Source organism: Nansenia antarctica (assembly GCF_963989245.1).
Source record: "Nansenia antarctica genome assembly, chromosome: 3".
In the NCBI taxonomy this organism is placed as follows: domain Eukaryota; kingdom Metazoa; phylum Chordata; class Actinopteri; order Argentiniformes; family Microstomatidae; genus Nansenia; species Nansenia antarctica.
This window is the reverse complement of record NC_137688.1, coordinates 33,358,737-33,377,946: the sequence shown is the minus strand read 5'-3', so window position 1 is coordinate 33,377,946 and position 19,210 is coordinate 33,358,737. Positions and strand designations below refer to the sequence as shown.

The following is a 19,210-nucleotide window of genomic DNA, read 5'->3' as shown; positions in this document are numbered from 1 at the left end:
ATGCCACACTCAATTGAAGCCAACAACAGTACATGTACAGTAACAAAATACACCGCTTTCAAACAAAAACAATTGTCAACACTATGGTGTCATATATAGCAACCACAGGATGGCTTTATAAGACTAAATTAATCATAAAATAGTCTTACCTTATGCAATGCATTTTTTCCTGGCTCTGCTTCGTGCAAAATCATCCACGATATCATCAAAGTCCAGTGATTTGGTCAGTTCGCTCTCAATTGCCATGAGAGAAAGAGCCTTGAGACGGTGTTGGGTCATTTTAGTCCGCAGTTCGTTTTTAATCCTGGACAGCACAGAGAATGACTTTTGCTGACGAGAATGGAGAGCAGGATATTGAGCTTGATGGAAGACGCAAGTTTCAGATAGAGACCTTCAATGTTGCCATCGACACGCTTATTCAGAGCCTCGGACACCGTCTGGAGGCCTACGGACACCTGTGCAGTTTGTTCAATGTGCTTTTCTATGTCAAATCCAATGAGTCCAATGCCTCACTCATTGAAAAGGCAAAAGTTCTGGCATCTGCATACCCATCTGACCTAGATGGCAGTTTAGCCGATGAACTAATTCAGCTCAGATCTTTTATTAAGGCTGAAGATGATAAAAGCCCACAAGGACTACTCCGCGTAATTATCGATATAAGGAATCTAATTTGTCCCAGTTACAGTAGGAAATGTTCTACCGGCATCCCTGCGACAAGAAATGCAAAGGGCCCCCTGATCTCTGGGGCCCCTGGGCCTGGGCCCGGTAGGCCCGTTCAGTAATATGTCTTTGTGTGTGTGTGTGTGTGTGTGTGTGCGGTTGTTTTGCTCCCTGCCTTGTGTGTGTGTGTGTGTGTGTGTGTGTGTGTGTGTGTGTGTGTGTGTGTGTGTGTGTGGGTGTGTTGCTCCCTGCCGTGTGTGTGTGTGTGTGTGTGTGTGTGTGTGTGTGTGTGTGGGTGTGTTGCACCCTGCTGTGTGTGTGTGTGGGGGTGTGTGTGTGGGGGTGTGTTGCACCCTGCTGTGTGTGTGTGTGTGTGTGTGTAGGGGGGGGGGGGGGGGTTGCACCCTGCTGTGTGTGTGTGTGTGTTATTTTATTTTATTTGTAAAGGGACAATGCATATTAATGAACATTAAACATTTAAATATGCCAGATTTAGCCAGAAGGCTAACTTTCATCCATAGTCTGGCGAGGCCAGTTATAAAAAGGCTTCCTAAAAAGATAAAATAACATCATACAGTAAAAGCATACATAGCAATGGTACTGTACATGAAATAATAAGTGATCAAATACAAGACAGGTCATAAAAAGATAAATGGATAAGCCCATACAATAACAACACAGTACAAGCAAGCAGTAGCGACAACACAGTAACACACAGAAACACAGTACAGACATATAGACAACACAGTACAGACATATAGACAACACAGTAACACACAGAAACACAGTACAGACATATAGACAACACAGTACAGACATATAGACAACACAGTAACACACAGAAACACAGTACAGACATATAGACAACACAGTAACACACAGAAACACAGTACAGACATATAGACAACACAGTACAGACATATAGACAACACAGTAACACACAGAAACACAGTACAGACATATAGACAACACAGTAACACACAGAAACACAGTACAGACATATAGACAACACAGACAGTAACACACAGAAACACAGTACAGACATGTCGCGTTCAGCATAAACAACAACGGACAAGCTGACATGACACAGAAACATAGAACATGTAACATTTCAGTGCTGACAGGTTTGTGTGTTAATCATCCATTGTTTCAACTGATGGCTGAACGACCTGTAGGTGTTCAGTTCTTTGAGGTGGGTTGGGGTTAAGTTCCAGTCCCGTGACCCTGTGACTGACCAGGCAGACTGACGAAATGCACTTTTCCTCATTGGGATAATGCAGTCTCCTCTAGTGACCCCCCTCGTGATGTGAGATGTGCCCGCTCGCTGGCCAAAGAACGCTCTAAGTGGAGGTGGAGCCAAGTCATCAGTGACTTCATAAACAAGGCATATATTTGCATACCTTATTAAGTTGTTCCAGCTCGGGGTATTATATTTTTCTAAAATTGTGTGAGTGAGTGTGTGTTTGTGTGTGTGTATATGATCCTAATGACTATCCCTGGTGTATTAAAGGTACGGTACTCTATACTGTACTTCACAGTTCTGTTAGAACCCGTCTATAGAACCATTCAGTGTCTTTAGAACCTGTCTATAGAACTATTCTCAACTCAGAGGGAAGGCTTAATCTCTCCTCCGTATACAACGTCTTTGATGTTACTATAATGTCTTTATTACTTTATTATTACTCATGATTACTTACTATATTACTTATTACTACTTTTTAATTTGTTAATGTTGAGGAACCAAAGACAAAGACTCATTTTACTCATACATGTACACTTGGGATCTAATAAAAGTGATTCTTTTGATTCTGATTCTGATGTGAGGATGTCATTATTATGAATACCCATCTACAGGATGGCCCACTGATCTCCTCCCTGTATGGGCTGATCTGGTCCAGGGTACTCTGGGCCGAGGCTGGTGGTGTACGACTCTTCCCCCCAAAACGACTAAGCCTGCGATTCCAGAGTGTGTGTGCCGACGTGCTTAACCGGGACAGCGGAGCATTGGGAGAACATTGCCATTCTCTTCAAGACATTATCCATAAGAATAATATCATAACAAGAATAAGAATTTGGAGTCACCGAGTCGAAGAATTTGGACTCACAGTCGTGAGAGTCTACTACTCAGAGTCCATTCTTCTGCCTCTCAAAATTGGGAGTCAATTCTGACTCTTGAGAGTCTTATTATGACTTTGAGTATTTTTAATCCCCATCTTCAGACCAGAGGACACACATCGTCTTCCTCAGTCCATTTCCTTCCATTTCCTCTCAGATTTACGTTAATAAACACATAGCAGGCCATCCGCCTCCGTCCGGCCGCCTCCAAGGCCAATGTTATCTGTCGCAGATACACAAATAAACACATGCACGCACGCACGCACGCACACACACACACACACACATACAGAGAGACACACGTGCACGCACATGCACACACACACACACACACACACAAACACACACACAGAGAGACACACAAACACACATACAAACATACAGACACACACACACACACAGACATACAGACATACAGACACACACACACACACACACACACACACACAGGCTCTGGGCTGGAACATAGTGGACTGTTGTTGTTGAATGCCTAATGACAGATAACAGGCGTAACAACATCCTCACACTGTCCTGACTAACAGGATCATTGGAGTAACAGACCTGACTGATCAACTGTGGTAAACAGTTTAGGTCCAGAGGAAGTCCATTGTTTTGGGTTAGGGTTTGGATTAGGGTTATAGACTAGTCAGAGTTATAGACTAGTTAGAGTTATAGACTAGTCAGAGTTATAGACTAGTCAGGGTTATAGACTAGTCAGAGTTATAGACTAGTCAGAGTTATAGACTAGTCAGGGTTATAGACTAGTCAGAGTTATAGACTAGTCAGGGTTATAGACTAGTCAGAGTTATAGACTAGTCAGGGTTATAGACTAGTCAGAGTTATAGACTAGTCAGGGTTATAGACTAGTCAGGGTTATAGACTAGTCAGGGTTATAGACTAGTCAGAGTTATAGACTAGTCAGGGTTATAGACTAGTCAGAGTTATAGACTAGTCAGGGTTATAGACTAGTCAGGGTTATAGACTAGTCAGAGTTATAGACTAGTCAGAGTTATAGACTAGTCAGGGTTATAGACTAGTCAGGGTTATAGACTAGTCAGGGTTATAGACTCTTCAGGGTTATAGACTAGTCAGAGTTATAGACTAGTCAGAGTTATAGACTAGTCAGGGTTATAGACTAGTCAGAGTTATAGACTAGTCAGAGTTATAGACTAGTCAGGGTTATAGACTAGTCAGAGTTATAGACTAGTCAGGGTTATAGACTAGTCAGAGTTATAGACTAGTCAGAGTTATAGACTAGTCAGAGTTATAGACTAGTCAGGGTTATAGACTAGTCAGAGTTATAGACTAGTCAGAGTTATAGACTAGTCAGAGTTATAGACTAGTCAGGGTTATAGACTAGTCAGGGTTATAGACTAGTCAGAGTTATAGACTAGTCAGAGTTATAGACTAGTCAGAGTTATAGACTCTTCAGGGTTAGAGTTATAGACTAGTCAGAGTTATAGACTAGTTAGAGTTATAGACTAGTCAGAGTTATAGACTAGTCAGAGTTATAGACTAGTCAGAGTTAGAGACTAGTCAGGGTTATAGACTAGTCAGGGTTATAGACTAGTCAGAGTTATAGACTAGTCAGGGTTATAGACTAGTCAGGGTTATAGACTAGTCAGAGTTATAGACTAGTCAGAGTTATAGACTAGTCAGGGTTATAGACTAGTCAGAGTTATAGACTAGTCAGGGTTATAGACTAGTCAGGGTTATAGACTAGTCAGGGTTATAGACTAGTCAGGGTTATAGACTAGTCAGAGTTATAGACTAGTCAGGGTTATAGACTAGTCAGAGTTATAGACTAGTCAGGGTTATAGACTAGTCAGGGTTATAGACTAGTCAGGGTTATAGACTAGTCAGAGTTATAGACTAGTCAGAGTTATAGACTAGTCAGGGTTATAGACTAGTCAGAGTTATAGACTAGTCAGGGTAAGAGTTATAGACTAGTCAGGGTTATAGACTAGTCGGAGTTATAGACTAGTCAGAGTTATAGACTAGTCAGAGTTATAGACTAGTCAGGGTTAGAGACTAGTCAGGGTTATAGACTAGTCAGGGTTATAGACTAGTCAGAGTTATAGACTAGTCAGAGTTATAGACTAGTCAGGGTTATAGACTAGTCAGGGTTATAGACTAGTCAGAGTTATAGACTAGTCAGGGTTATAGACTAGTCAGGGTTAGAGACTAGTCAGAGTTATAGACTAGTCAGGGTTATAGACTAGTCAGGGTTATAGACTAGTCAGAGTTATAGACTAGTCAGAGTTATAGACTAGTCAGGGTTATAGACTAGTCAGAGTTATAGACTAGTCAGGGTTATAGACTAGTCAGGGTTATAGACTAGTCAGAGTTATAGACTAGTCAGGGTTATAGACTAGTCAGGGTTATAGACTAGTCAGAGTTATAGACTAGTCAGAGTTATAGACTAGTCAGAGTTATAGACTAGTCAGAGTTATAGACTAGTCAGAGTTATAGACTAGTCAGGGTTATAGACTAGTCAGAGTTATAGACTAGTCAAAGTTATAGACTAGTCAGAGTTATAGACTAGTCAGGGTTATAGACTAGTCAGAGTTATAGACTAGTCAGGGTTAGAGACTAGTCAGGGTTATAGACTAGTCAGGGTTATAGACTAGTCAGAGTTATAGACTAGTCAGGGTTATAGACTAGTCAGAGTTATAGACTAGTCAGAGTTATAGACTAGTCAGGGTTATAGACTAGTCAGGGTTATAGACTAGTCAGAGTTATAGACTAGTCAGAGTTATAGACTAGTCAGAGTTATAGACTAGTCAGAGTTATAGACTAGTCAGAGTTATAGACTAGTCAGAGTTATAGACTAGTCAGGGTTATAGACTAGTCAGAGTTATAGACTAGTCAGAGTTATAGACTACTCAGAGTTATAGACTAGTCAGGGTTATAGACTAGTCAGGGTTATAGACTAGTCAGGGTTATAGACTAGTCAGGGTTATAGATTAGTCAGAGTTATAGACTAGTCAGGGTTATAGACTAGTCAGGGTTATAGATTAGTCAGAGTTATAGACTAGTCAGGGTTATAGACTAGTCAGGGTTATAGACTAGTCAGGGTTATAGACTAGTCAGGGTTATAGACTAGTCAGAGTTATAGACTAGTCAGGGTTATAGACTAGTCAGAGTTATAGACTAGTCAGAGTTATAGACTAGTCAGAGTTATAGATTAGTCAGGGTTAGAGACTAGTCAGAGTTATAGACTAGTCAGGGTTATAGACTAGTCAGGGTTATAGACTAGTCAGGGTTATAGACTAGTCAGAGTTATAGACTAGTCAGAGTTATAGACTAGTCAGGGTTATAGACTAGTCAGAGTTATAGACTAGTCAGAGTTATAGACTAGTCAGAGTTATAGACTAGTCAGAGTTATAGACTAGTCAGGGTTAGAGACTAGTCAGAGTTATAGACTAGTCAGGGTTATAGACTAGTCAGGGTTATAGACTAGTCAGAGTTATAGACTAGTCAGGGTTATAGACTAGTCAGGGTTATAGACTAGTCAGGGTTAGAGACTAGTCAGAGTTATAGACTAGTCAGAGTTATAGACTAGTCAGGGTTATAGACTAGTCAGGGTTATAGACTAGTCAGAGTTATAGACTAGTCAGAGTTATAGACTAGTCAGAGTTATAGACTAGTCAGGGTTATAGACTAGTCAATCATCTGAGAGCATTTTGATCTGAGAGATCTGAGAATCATCAGAGCCAATAGAGAGACGCTGACAGGCGTGGCCATCTTCTCTGTATCTGTGTGTGTGGTCTGGACACCAGCTACCTCATGAGGACAGCCTGGGAACCGACTTTGTGCTTACCCTTGTACTGGGAGAGAGAGAGCGAGGGAGGGAGGGAGGGAGAGATGGAAGGGAGAGAGAGGGAGGGAGGGAGAGAAGGACGGAGAGGGAGATAGAGGGGGAGAGAGAGAGAGGCTATGCGTGTGTGTATTTGACGAATAAGAAGTTGTGGAAACATGTAAAGGAAAGTCAAGGATTATCCTGCTGCAGGATGCACACACACACACACACACATACAGACACACACACACACATACGCATACACACACACACACACACACACGCACACACACATCCTGGTGCAGTATGTAGCTGAACTGATATCCACTGCTAATTGGATTCTGAACTCCAAAAGGATTATTCTGATGTCTCAGCACGCTTTCACTCTCTACCTCAGAATAACACACACACACACACACACCCTCGTCGACAGTAGCTCATTAGTGGGTTTTCCTGGCCGTCCAAACGGACCTCAGCAGAGCGTAGACTGTCAGACTACACACACACACGCACACACGCACACACACACACACACACACACACACACACACACACACATACATACCGGTACATACACACAGGCTTATTTTTGATAAATCTCGCAAAATGTATCAAAATAAGCCTGGATTTTCCTTTAGCGGTGTTGATGGAATACCCTCCAGAACTCTCTTTCACACAAACACACACACACACACACACACAAACACTCTCTTACACGCACGTCGCACACACGCACACACACACACACGCACACACATGCACTTTCTCTCTCTGTATTAATCTGAGACAATGACATTTACACCATTGCAAACTGAACATACATCAAAACATACATGTCAAAAACATACATGTCAAGAACAATCATGTCAAGAACAGACATGTCAAAACAGACATGTCAAAACATACATGTGAAAATACATGGCAAGAACCGACATGTCAAAAACAGACATGTCAAAACATACATGTCAAAACATACATGTCAAAAACAGACATGTCAAAAACATACATGTCAAAATATACATGTCAAAACAGACATGTCAAAAACAGACATGTCAGACAACAGACCTTGAGAATGCCATGATGTCATAAAGCACAGGAACAGTGGAAAGTGCTTGGAATGCTGTTTCTATGGTAATCTCACTGTCCTCCTTATCCAGACAATACACAGTACTGTTTCTTCACATGTACTCACCACATGTGCTCCATAAACAAGTTGTCAGTCAGTGACTGCTGTTTGTATCTATTATGGATGGTATGAAGGCAGTGTTAGGCCAGGGCAGAGAGCAGGCGTCACGAGGCACGACTCAAACAGGGGAGGCTGGATGTTATCAAACACGGTTGACCTGTGTGTGTGTGTGTGTATGTGTGTGCAGATGTGGAGTTGCGTGGATGCATGCATGTGTGCGTGTATGTGTATGTGTATTTGTATATGTAAGGGTATGTGTTTCAAGTTTATTTGTTTATTTGTCAAGTTTATTTGTTACGTCACATTACACAAGTGTAACAGAGTAAAATTCGTAGGCTTCGGATCCTGACATTGCATTGCAGCGCAAGACATAGGGCATAATAAATCAAGCATAATTCAAGATAAAAGTGTCAGTAGTACAGGACATAAGTGACAAAAAATAATAGGCATAGTAGAAGATAAGGTGGCAATAGAGCAGGTAAGACAAGACAGGGTGTACTAGCGGTGCCACTAGTGATAATAGAATTCACAGTAGTAAGGTGGCTTGAGCTTAGGGTTGCTGTAGTGCATGTACAAGGGGTGAGCTAGGGGAAGATAGTCAATTGACTACAGTGGGCTTGTTCAAGAGCCCTGATCGCCTGGGGGAAGTAGCTGTTTGTTAGTCTGAGTCTTGGCCCTAAGGGCTAAATTATACCGCAAGCGTCAAACTCACGTTCCCTCTGCAGCGCGTGTGAGTTTCATTTAGGCGCCCATGTTAACAGGCTAGAGCAGCCACACAGCCTCTAACGCTGCCTGTTCCAGCTCACTCGCTAGAGTTGGAAGCTCGCCTATTTTCTGTAAATATGTATATCACTGATTCTTGAAAGTTTGGCAAAAACTAAGAAACTAAGAAAAGTGCTAATTCTGTTGGATTCTTAATAGGACTAGATGTTAAAATCCCTAAATAATTAGCACAACAATTGACTGAGTGGAGTTGGAGATGTCCTCTTGGGTGGAGTGGAATTTGGCAATGATCACGTGGTGCCACCAGTACGACACATCTTCAGTTGTGGTCCCCGACCTCATTGGGTGTTTCGGCCATTTATCACAAGACACCCTCTGCCGAGGTTGGCCCACCACAGGCTGATCAGGCCTGGGTGTGTGTCGCACGGTGGCACCACGTGGTCATTTGGGAGCCCATGTTGGGTCCCTACGTTTCAGCCACAGCCAGTGACTGCTCCGTTCTGCTGCAGTGGACAGTTCTTTAATTGCCTTCCGTTGGGCCTGTCCTCTGATCCCTACTGCCCTCAGGAGCCTTGTGGTGGAGCTGGCTACAAAGCCTCTGCAGCCCACCTCCACTGGCCACACCACTGTTGGAAATGAATAACATTTTCATGAATAAAAAGAATCAAGGTTATAATCAAAGGGTCTTTTGCACAAATGTAAGGTTCTTTCATAGGTTTTTTATTTTATTTTGATTGATTTAATGATTATATGCTGGCCCATTGCCTACAAAAATCTGTTGTCCTCGGATAGGAGATAATAATTTCAACTTGATTAAAAAAACAAAAAGTAATAATTGTATTTAATTATTTAATTATTGAAAGAGTACATTGTAATATTTTTTCAAATCGACACTTCCGCTATCTGTTTAAAAGCAGAAACCCCACATAGACTATAATTATATTATGTTAATTAGTTATGTCAATTAATTATATTATGTTAAGTTAAAAGAACATCAGGTGAAGGGCAGTATTATTCCAGTGATTTCTCTCTCTCTCTCTCATAGTTCGGTATTCTCTTGCGGCAACAATGTGACAGATACATTTCCATCTTGCTTCTGTTGTTTTTTTATTTATTTATTTAACCTTTATTTATACAGGTAAAAACACATTGAGCCCCAAGGGCTCATTTTCAAGTGTGACCTGTTCACAGACATACAACAACAACATAGGGGTAGTGGTGGTCTAGTGGATAGTGAGTTGGACTTGTGATCGGAAGGTTGTGAGTTCGAATCCCGCCTGAAGCCACACCACTACTAGTGTGCCCTTGAGTAAGGCACTTAGCCCTCAGTTACTCCAGGGGGAATGTCCCTGTAATTCGTAATTGTAAGTCGCTTTGGATAAAGGTGTCTGCTAAATGGCAAAATTATTATTATTATTATAACATCCACCACAAACAAATACAATACAAAACCTGGCCTACATAGTCTAAAACTAAACTAAAACTACATAGTCTAAAACTAAAACTAGTCTAAAACAGTCTAAGATAGTCTAAAACTAAACTAAAACTACAAAAACCTAAAACTAGACAGCTAAAGAGCTAGGGACAGGGAGGGGTCAGCAATGGGCAAAAGAGAGGGTCAACTCAATTGCAAGAACAAATCATAGACTCGCACTGTATGTCTCTCAGCAAGAGCTTGAAACTGGAAAGAGGGATCAGATGAGACAGTTTCAGACTCTGCTGTTCCTCCAAGAGGAAGGGGCTGCAAATGAGAATGCCCTCTTGCCTTTCATGGTCCGGACCAAGGGGATGGAGTATGTGATGATGTCCTGTGTGCGAAGGCCGTAGACGGATTGCTTGCGTGACAGGTGGTTAGAAAGGTAGGACCAAGGATGGATTTGTAAATAAAAGTATACCAGTGAAGGGTTCGGCGGATAGAGAGATGACCAGTTAACCAGAGAGTATAGCACACAGTGATGCTTAAGGGGTTTACAGCCTGTTTTAAACCTTAACGCGCCATGGTAAACTGCATCCAGATGTTGAAGAGAGGTAGCAGAGGCATTCATGTACAAGACATCACCGTAGTCCAAGAGAGGCAGAAAGGTGGCAGCAACCAGCCGTTTTCTTGCAGCAGCTGAGAAACAATACTTAGCTTAATAAAAAGCTTAGCTTCAATTTCAGTTTCTTTAGAAGGTTGTCTATGTGCAGTTGAAAAGAGAGGCTGTTGTCCAGTTGAATGCCAAGGTATTTGTAGTTTGGCACAAGCTCAATAGGTGAACCCTGACATGATACAATGTCAGGAAGAGCACTTGGCACCCGCTTGTTATTGGAAAAATGCATGACTTTGGTCTTCCCTGCATTCAACACCAGTCTGAACTGAAACAGCTGGGACTGAAGGGCATCAAAAGCAGTCTGCAAAGCCTCGAAGGCACGGTTGATAGAGGATGCAAAGCAATACAAGATTGTGTATTTCTTTGCAATCATGCCAATGACATGTTTTGACATGCGTGAAAACATGTCATTGGCATGATTGTAAAATATTAAAACCAATAACATTCCTGTGAAAATGCTCATACTCTCTTGCTCACACACACACACACACACACACACACACACACACACACACAAACACCTGGTTTCTCCTCCTGTCTACAACAGTGCTGCTGTGCCTTTTTCACCACCTGTTTGGTATGCACGACCCAGGTGAGTTCATGTGTGTCCGTGTGTCCGTGTATCCATGTGTCCGTGTGTCCGTGTGTGTACTGATCAGTCCTGATCAGTCTCAGCAGAGCTACACACACACGTACCCCCCGCCCCCCCCGCCCAGCATAGTTTCTCAGCCCAGTCTCAGGACAGTTTGTGCTGGAGGATCCCTTATTTGTTATTATTCATGTATTTTTTTCAGACCTTGATTTTGAGCTGTGTCTCCTGGGTTGAGGCTTACCTCAGGCAGCCCCCTGAGGTCATTAGATTAAACACGTAGTCGTGACGATCAAAACTACATTGACACTACTGCCTTTAGGATGCAGGCATCCCTTTATGACATCACGGTTTCTGTTGGTCTCATATCTTTTCATCTGATTTCAACAAGATGGGGGTTTGGTGGTATTACAAACATGTATTTCATGACATCATTGGTTATTTATTGTTTAACAGATATTATTGTTGACGGAATACTTGTGCTCCTTATTTGTTTTACATAAATGAATATTCATATCTGGATCATCAGTACAGGAGGGGGGGGGGGGGACGAGATCCAGGAACGATCGACTACGATTAAAAGTCCAATCTGCAATTTGGTGGAGGTTGAAATCGGAGGAAGGGGCTTATTGTAACGATTGTAACGGAATGAGGAACGGTATCAACGTTCTTGATCGCGGCCTTGTGTCTGATACCGTTCCTCATTCCGCTCCAATCGTTACAATAAGCCCCGCCCCGTCCTCCGATTTCTACCTCCACCAGCCTCCCCCTGGTGAACTAGGGCAAGAACGATAGTTATGGAGATAGACTCCAGTTCTATGAGTGGAGCGGAGCCCCATAGGGGAGCTCTGCTCCTATTGGTTTACCCGCTACCTAAAGTAGCCAATGACTGAATTTTTCAATGCCTGCGCCCGCCTGGGGTGCTATATAAAGGGGCGTCCTTCGCTCCATCATTCTCCCAAACATACAAAACAGCCGGGTTTGAACGAGTCGAAGTGGGCCAGCAGCCCTATGGGGCTCCGCTCCACTCATAGAACTGGAGTCTATCTCCATAACTATCGTTCTATATCGTGGAGCTCCGCCCCATAGGGGAGCTCTGCTCCTATTGGTTTAGGCGGAGCGAGCGAGGCCAAATGTACCCCCACTGAGACTATTAATCCGAAAACAATCTCAGCGGCACCCGGAGCTGACCACTGATGTTGGTTCAAGACAACCTTAAAAAGTTGGCCCAACCCACACCGAGTCTGCTCCACTGATCTAGCCCTTACGTGAGCACGCAGGGTTGTAGATCTAACGGAACATGTCCTGGAGGAGGGTCCCCTCCCCAGGCACATCCGTAATCATCCTGACAGCACTTGAATAGCATCCCCAACCAGGGTAATCCAAGTGCCATCCCCACTACATCAGTCCTCAGCAAACTGAGGACAGAATGAGAAAAGGATGAGGAAGAAATATCACTTACCCAATCCTTACGTTGGGTTGTTGATCTAACAGACATGTCCTGGGGGAGGGTCCCCTCCCCAGGCACATCCGTATTCATCCTGACAGCACTTGAATAGAATCCCCATGACCAGGGTAATCCAAGTGCCCTTCCCACAACATCAGTCATCAGCAAACTGAGGACAGAATGAGAAAGGATTGAGGAAGAATATCACTGACCTAACCCTTACGTGAGCACGTAGGGTTGTTGATCTAACGGAACATGTCCTGGAGGAGGGTCCCTTCCCCAGGCACATCCGTATTCATCCTGACAGCACTTGAATAGAATCCCATGACCAGGGTAATCCAAGTGCCTTCCCCACTACATCAGTCATCAGCAAAACTGAGGACAGAATGAGAAAAGGATGAGGAAGAAATATCTTCAAGTAACACCGTATAAAAAGTGATGGCGACGACCAAGACGCCGCCACACATATCTCCTCCACTCCCACTCCCCTGAGAATGGCCACTGATGCGGCCATGCCCCTGGTGGAATGAGCCCGAATGCCAGTCGGCACGGGCTGCCCCTTCGACTTCGACTTCGGCTAATAGCCTCGCAAATCCAAAGGGACAGCCTCTGTTTCGAGAGTGGTGTCCCGGCTTTCTGTCCGCCATAGCAGATCAGAAGCCGGGGAGAAGATCTCAGTCCTGCCTCGCGCTTCACATATTGTGCCAACGCGCGCACCGGACAATACAATGTAAAACGCCTCTCACTCTCTCCGTCGTGAGGAGGAGGAAAAAAAGGCGCTCAGAGCACAGCTCTGAACCCTAAACCCACGATTAACCGTAGGGATAAAATCCGGGTTAGGGCGTAATACAGCTTTTGTTTCGTCATCAGATATGATCAAACAATCTGCCCGTGACGAGAGAGCGCACAAATCACTCACTCGCTCAGCCGTAGTCAAGGCGAGGAGTAGACTCGTCTTCAGAGACAATACAACGCAACGACACAGTGACAATGGGTTCGAATAGGGGCACGCACAGCGCCTCTAGCACAATCGACAGGTCCCATTTTGGCATTAGAGTCCTATGAGGGCGTCTAAGCCTACACACTCCAGTCAAAAAACGCTAAAACCAGCGAATGACTGAAAAACCAGTGTCGTTGTCGCAAAACCCTCATGACAAGCTGAGATGGCAGCCGCGTAAACTTTAATAGTTCCCGCCGCCAATCCCTTGTCAACAGCGACTGTAAGAAGCACAAGAACGTTTCGACCCGACAACAGACAGGGTCAACGTCCTGTCCCTCACACCACTGTGTAAAACTCGCCAGCGCGCCGCATATCCCCTTGCAGTGGATTGCGCGCGCGCACTCTGAATGGTCTGAATGACCGCGTCTGTCAGACCCCTGCGTTCTAACAATCCCTCTCAGTAACCAGGCCATGAGGGGCCCCCCCTCATAGGCGGCCCCTTCACCAAGCCTCCGGCTTGAGAGAGTGCATCTTGTCGATGAGGTATGGGCCATGGCCCTCTACCAACATCTCCATCAGTTCCGGAAACCACGGGGCTCCGGGACGGTCCGGGGCTACAAGAATTAACTCTAGCCTCTCTGACCTCACTCGTGCCAACAGTGGGAGGATAGATGTCAGGGGTGGGAACGCGTATAACAGGACCCTCGGCCATGGGTGGAGTGCGAATGTATCGACTCCCAATGGCGGGTTGTCCTGTTCGCGCAGGGAGAACCAAAGGTGACACTGCGCATTCGTCCGTGACGCAAACAGAACCACTTCTGCTTGCCCGAACCGTGCCCAAATCAGCGACACAATGGAGGGTGCTAACCTCCAGTCGTCGTCCCTCGGGCCTCCCCGTGATAACAGATCTGCTCCTTCGTTGAGCAGACCTGGAATGTGGAGAGCTTTCAGCGAACTCAGGCGACTCCGCGCGCGATGACGCGCGGGTCTCTCCAGTAGCTCAGGTCGGTTTTGACCGATCTCTGTATTACAATCAATTTGCGACGGCGTCTCACTGGAACCCGTCGCAGTCGTGCGAACCGCCTCTGCAGTCTGCGCATGTGTAACAGGCCTAAGGGGACCACTACATGGGCTGCAGACATCAGTCCTAGTAAGGACATCCTTGACAGAGCGGTGATTGTATTTGTCACTCGACACACCCGGAGAGCTGACGTCAGTGTCGCTCTCCGTGGTGCCGATAAACTGGCCCTCATCTCGGCAGTATCCAACTGAATGCCTAGATAGGAAAACTGTTGAGCCGGCCACGGAGCACTCTCTGTCCAGTTTACAGCTAACCCCAGCTGAGTGAGGTGCTGCACCAGTGAGGTTGCGTCCCGAATGGCTCGATTTGGGCATTGGGCCAAGACCAGTAGGTCGTCGAGATATGCTAATATGCGTATCTCGTTTCGCCTCAGTGGTTCGAGTGCTGTCTGCACGCATTTGGAGAAAAAACGAGGAGCAAGCGTGCACCCGAAGGGCAGGCGCGTGTACTCGTAAACCTTCCTTTGGAAAGCAAAACGTAGGAATTTCCTGTGCCACTCTGTGATTGGCACACGAAATACGCGACCCTCAGGTATCTACGAAAGGGGCGTTTCGCCACTCTCTCGTTGAGGACCCTGAAATCTAGTATGGGTCTCATGTCTCCCGAATTCTTTGGAACAAGGAAATACGGGGAGTACCATCTCATGTCCCACTGGTCCCTCGGAACCAATGTCACTGCGCCCTTTGTTAGGAGATTCGTAATCTCCTCCTGGAGCGCACGTGTCTTTATCGGGCAGGACAAAAAACAGTCTCTCTCACGCCCCTGAAGGGCGGAGGAGGCTGAATGAACTGTAGTGCATATCCCCTCCTCAATGTCCTGTCTAGCCAGCCCGACAGAATACCTGTCCCTTCTAGTCATTCTGCATAACGCAACGACAGCGGCTGGACCGTCTGTTGTGGTGCAGTCGACAGAAAAAACTTGAATTTCTGTATGATCCCAGCCGCCGCTGCACACCGAGGAGGTGGCACAGCCCAAGGTGGGGTCATTTCGAAAGGGATGGGCTGCCGTCTGTAAAGAGTGTTTGTTATGTGTAACAATGCTCTTTATTGACGCAGGTTTATTATGCCTGATAATCAAAGAACCGGCTGCACGCTCATGAGCTGGGCCAGGTCTTGATAGACATGGAGGGGTTTTTGATGTACATAACGACCCCTCTATACGGCTACATACAGGGGTGTTTAACCCGCCTCGTGTCGTGATAGGGGTAAGTCCGCTAGGCAGAGAGCTGGCCACACACCGGTAAGCTGGGCCAGTCTCCGCCTTGTTTCTAACCGGTAGCGATTCGACCACACTCTGACAAGGCAGGTGGGTCTCCGCTCTGGTAGATACCATGGAAAATCCTCCTTAGGGATGGTTTGCCGTCTGTAAAGAGTGCTTGTTTTGAGTAACAATGCCCTTTATCGACGTAGGTTTATTATGCCTGATAACCAAAAAACCCGCCGCACGCTCATGAGCTGGGCCAGGTCTTGATAGACATGGAGGAGTTTTTGATGTAAATAACGGTCCCTCCATACGGCTACAGACAGGGGTGTTTAACCCCCTTTGTGTCGTGATAGGGGTTAGTCCGCTAGGCAGAGAGCTGGCCACACGCTGGTAAGCTGGGCCAGTCTCCGCCTTGTTTCTAACCGGTAGCGATTGGACCACGCTCCGACAAGGCAGGTGGGTCTCCGCTCCGGTAGATAACATGGGAAAAATCTCCTTTACTGAAAAAGTAAGGTGGGGATTTTCCTTCTTTTGCCTCTTTATGAGGTAGCAGCCATGAAGAGGAAACTGGTGGTGGGGTCATTACCGACCCCTCCGCCCGTGAAACCGGGCCACGCTGCCGTGGGGGGCCGTAGCGGGCCCTCCCAGTGGTCAGCGGCGGGGGCTGGGGATGCCGAGTGGGGCATGGCTCCGTCGTTTAGAGGTAGAGCCAGTGCCGCATCACGCCGAAACCTCCGTTTCGCAGTGATTTTCGCAATGGCGGCGTTAAACACGGCGATGTTATTCGCCGCTGCCGCCGCCTGCGCACCGAGATGGGGCGGCGAAGGCGGGGAGCACGTGCTCTACCTGCCGCTCGCTCTCATCAGAGCTTTCTGATTCTGACACCGGCACCGACCACTCAGCTGGGTGATGGCGGCGTGATGTCAGGGCCGGCTGAGCGGGCGGGACCATCCCTACTTGGGGAGGTGCCTGCCCAGAACGCCGTTCTTGCTTGTCCTCCGCTGCTAGAAAATCGCAGCGGCAGGTAGTCCGCTAGGCAGAGAGCTGGCCACACGCTGGTAAGCTGGGCCAGTCTCCGCCTTGTTTTTAACCGGTAGCGATTGGACCACGCTCCGACAAGGCAGGTGGGTCTCCGCTCCGGTAGATAACATGGGAAAAATCTCCTTTACTGAAAAAGTAAGGTGGGGATTTTCCTTCTTTTGCCTCTTTATGAGGTAGCAGCCATGAAGAGGAAACCGGTGGTGGGGTCATTACCGACCCCTCCGCCCGTGAAACCGGGCCACGCTGCCGTGGGGGGCCGTAGCGGGCCCTCCCAGTGGTCAGCGGCGGGGGCTGGGGATGCCGAGTGGGGCATGGCTCCGTCGTTTAGAGGTAGAGCCAGTGCCGCATCACGCCGAAACCTCCGTTTCGCAGTGATTTTCGCAATGGCGGCGTTAAACACGGCGATGTTATTCGCCGCTGCCGCCGCCTGCGCACCGAGATGGGGCGGCGAGGGCGGGGAGCACGTGCTCTACCTGCCGCTCGCTCTCATCAGAGCTTTCTGATTCTGACATCGGCACCGACCACTCAGCTGGGTGAGGGCGGCGTGATGTCAGGGCCGGCTGAGCGGGCGGGACCATCCCATACTTGGGGAGGTGCCTGCCCAGAACGCCGTTCTTGCTTGTCCTCCGCTGCTAGAAAATCGCAGCGGCAGGTGTCCCGGAGGAACTTCTTCGTGGTCGGCGGCGAACGATCCATCGCTGAAGGGAAAAGTTTCCTCCGCTGAAAAGCGTCCTCCGCTGCTTGGAAGTCGCAGCGGCAGGCGTCCCGGAGGACCTTCTCCATAGGCGGCGGACGATCCATCTTGAAGGGAAAAGTCTGGCGGGTCCTCCAGTCTTAGTAGTCGTCCTTCTCAGTCTTCAGATATAAACCCGTGCTGAACTTTTTGGGAGAATGATGGAGCGAAGGACGCCCCTTTATATAGCACCCCAGGCGGGCGCAGGCATTGAAAAATTCAGTCATTGGCTACTTTAGGTAGCGGGTAAACCAATAGGAGCAGAGCTCCCCTATGGGGCGGAGCTCCACGATATAGAACAGGCTGGGGAGATGCTGTCACTCACATGCGTGGGTTCCAAGACAGCTGGCAGTCTCTGAGAACAACCGACAGAATGATTGACAGCTCTGCGCGTAGTCTGAAGACGGCAACAAACACTTTGTGCTTTGTTTACAAAGGCTGAGACAACAGATAACAGAGTTGAACGTCTAAAAAAACACCCAACTGGAATGATGCCGGTGGGTCTTTCTACGTCGACATCCTGATCATTATTTAAATGTCATGAAATGTTGTGTCTGACTAAACCGAGATGGGATGCAAAATAAAGCAATCCATTTAGTTGTCGACAAGACCACATCATTAATTTACAGATATTATCATATTATTGTATTACCATCTTTATTTATTTATGGATTCGTTCATCACTTGACATTTAGGAGGAGGAAGGAGAGGACTGTCTATTATGTTGATAATTATCAACAGCAATGGTGTAAATCAGCATAGTGACTCATCGGTCCTGATGTGGTTCCTGCCACAGTAGAGACACATGTCTGGAGATGGACACATCTGCCCTGGCTTCAGCTGGAATGGAGACAACCATCAACTTTGTTACCATCAGGAGACAACCATCAACCTTGTTACCATCAGGAGACAACCATCAGCCTTGTTACTATCCAGGAGACAACCATCAACCTTGTTACCATCAGGAGACAACCATCAACCTTGTTACCATCAGGAGACAACCATCAACCTTGTTACCATCAGGAGACAACCATCAACCTTGTTACCGTCAGGAGATAACCATCAACCTTGTTACCATCAGGAGACAACCATCAACCTTGTTACCATCAGGAGACAATCATCAACCTTGTTACCATCAGGAGACAACCATCAACCTTGTTACCATCAGGAGACAACCATCAACCTTGTTACCATCAGGAGATAACCATCAACCTTGTTACCATCAGGAGACAACCATCAACCTTGTTAACATCAGGAGACAACCATCAACCTTGTTACCATCAGGAGACAACCATCAACCTTGTTACCATCAGGAGACAACCATCAACCTTGTTACCATCAGGAGACAACCATCAACCTTGTTACCATCAGGAGACAACCATCAACCTTGTTACCATCAGGAGACAACCATCAACCTTGTTACCATCAGGAGACAACCATCAACCTTGTTACCATCAGGAGACAACCATCAACCTTGTTACCATCAGGAGACAACCATCAGCCTTGTTACTATCCAGGAGACAACCATCAACTTTGTTACCATCAGGAGACAACCATCAACCTTGTTACCATCAGGAGACAACCATCAACCTTGTTACCA

General features: G+C 46.2%; 1 protein-coding gene across 1 annotated transcript in view; it reads left to right on the top strand.

Moving 5' to 3' along the window:
• Positions 1-320: 320 nt before the first annotated feature.
• The window catches only part of cthrc1a (collagen triple helix repeat containing 1a), a gene marked incomplete at both ends in the record, with an annotated part of 34,260 nt that continues 15,370 nt past the window's right edge, over positions 321-19,210 (top strand). The window contains one exon of the mRNA XM_080527184.1: positions 321-457. Coding sequence (XP_080383310.1) covers positions 321-457 — 137 coding nt within the window. The remainder of the gene's footprint in view (positions 458-19,210) is intronic.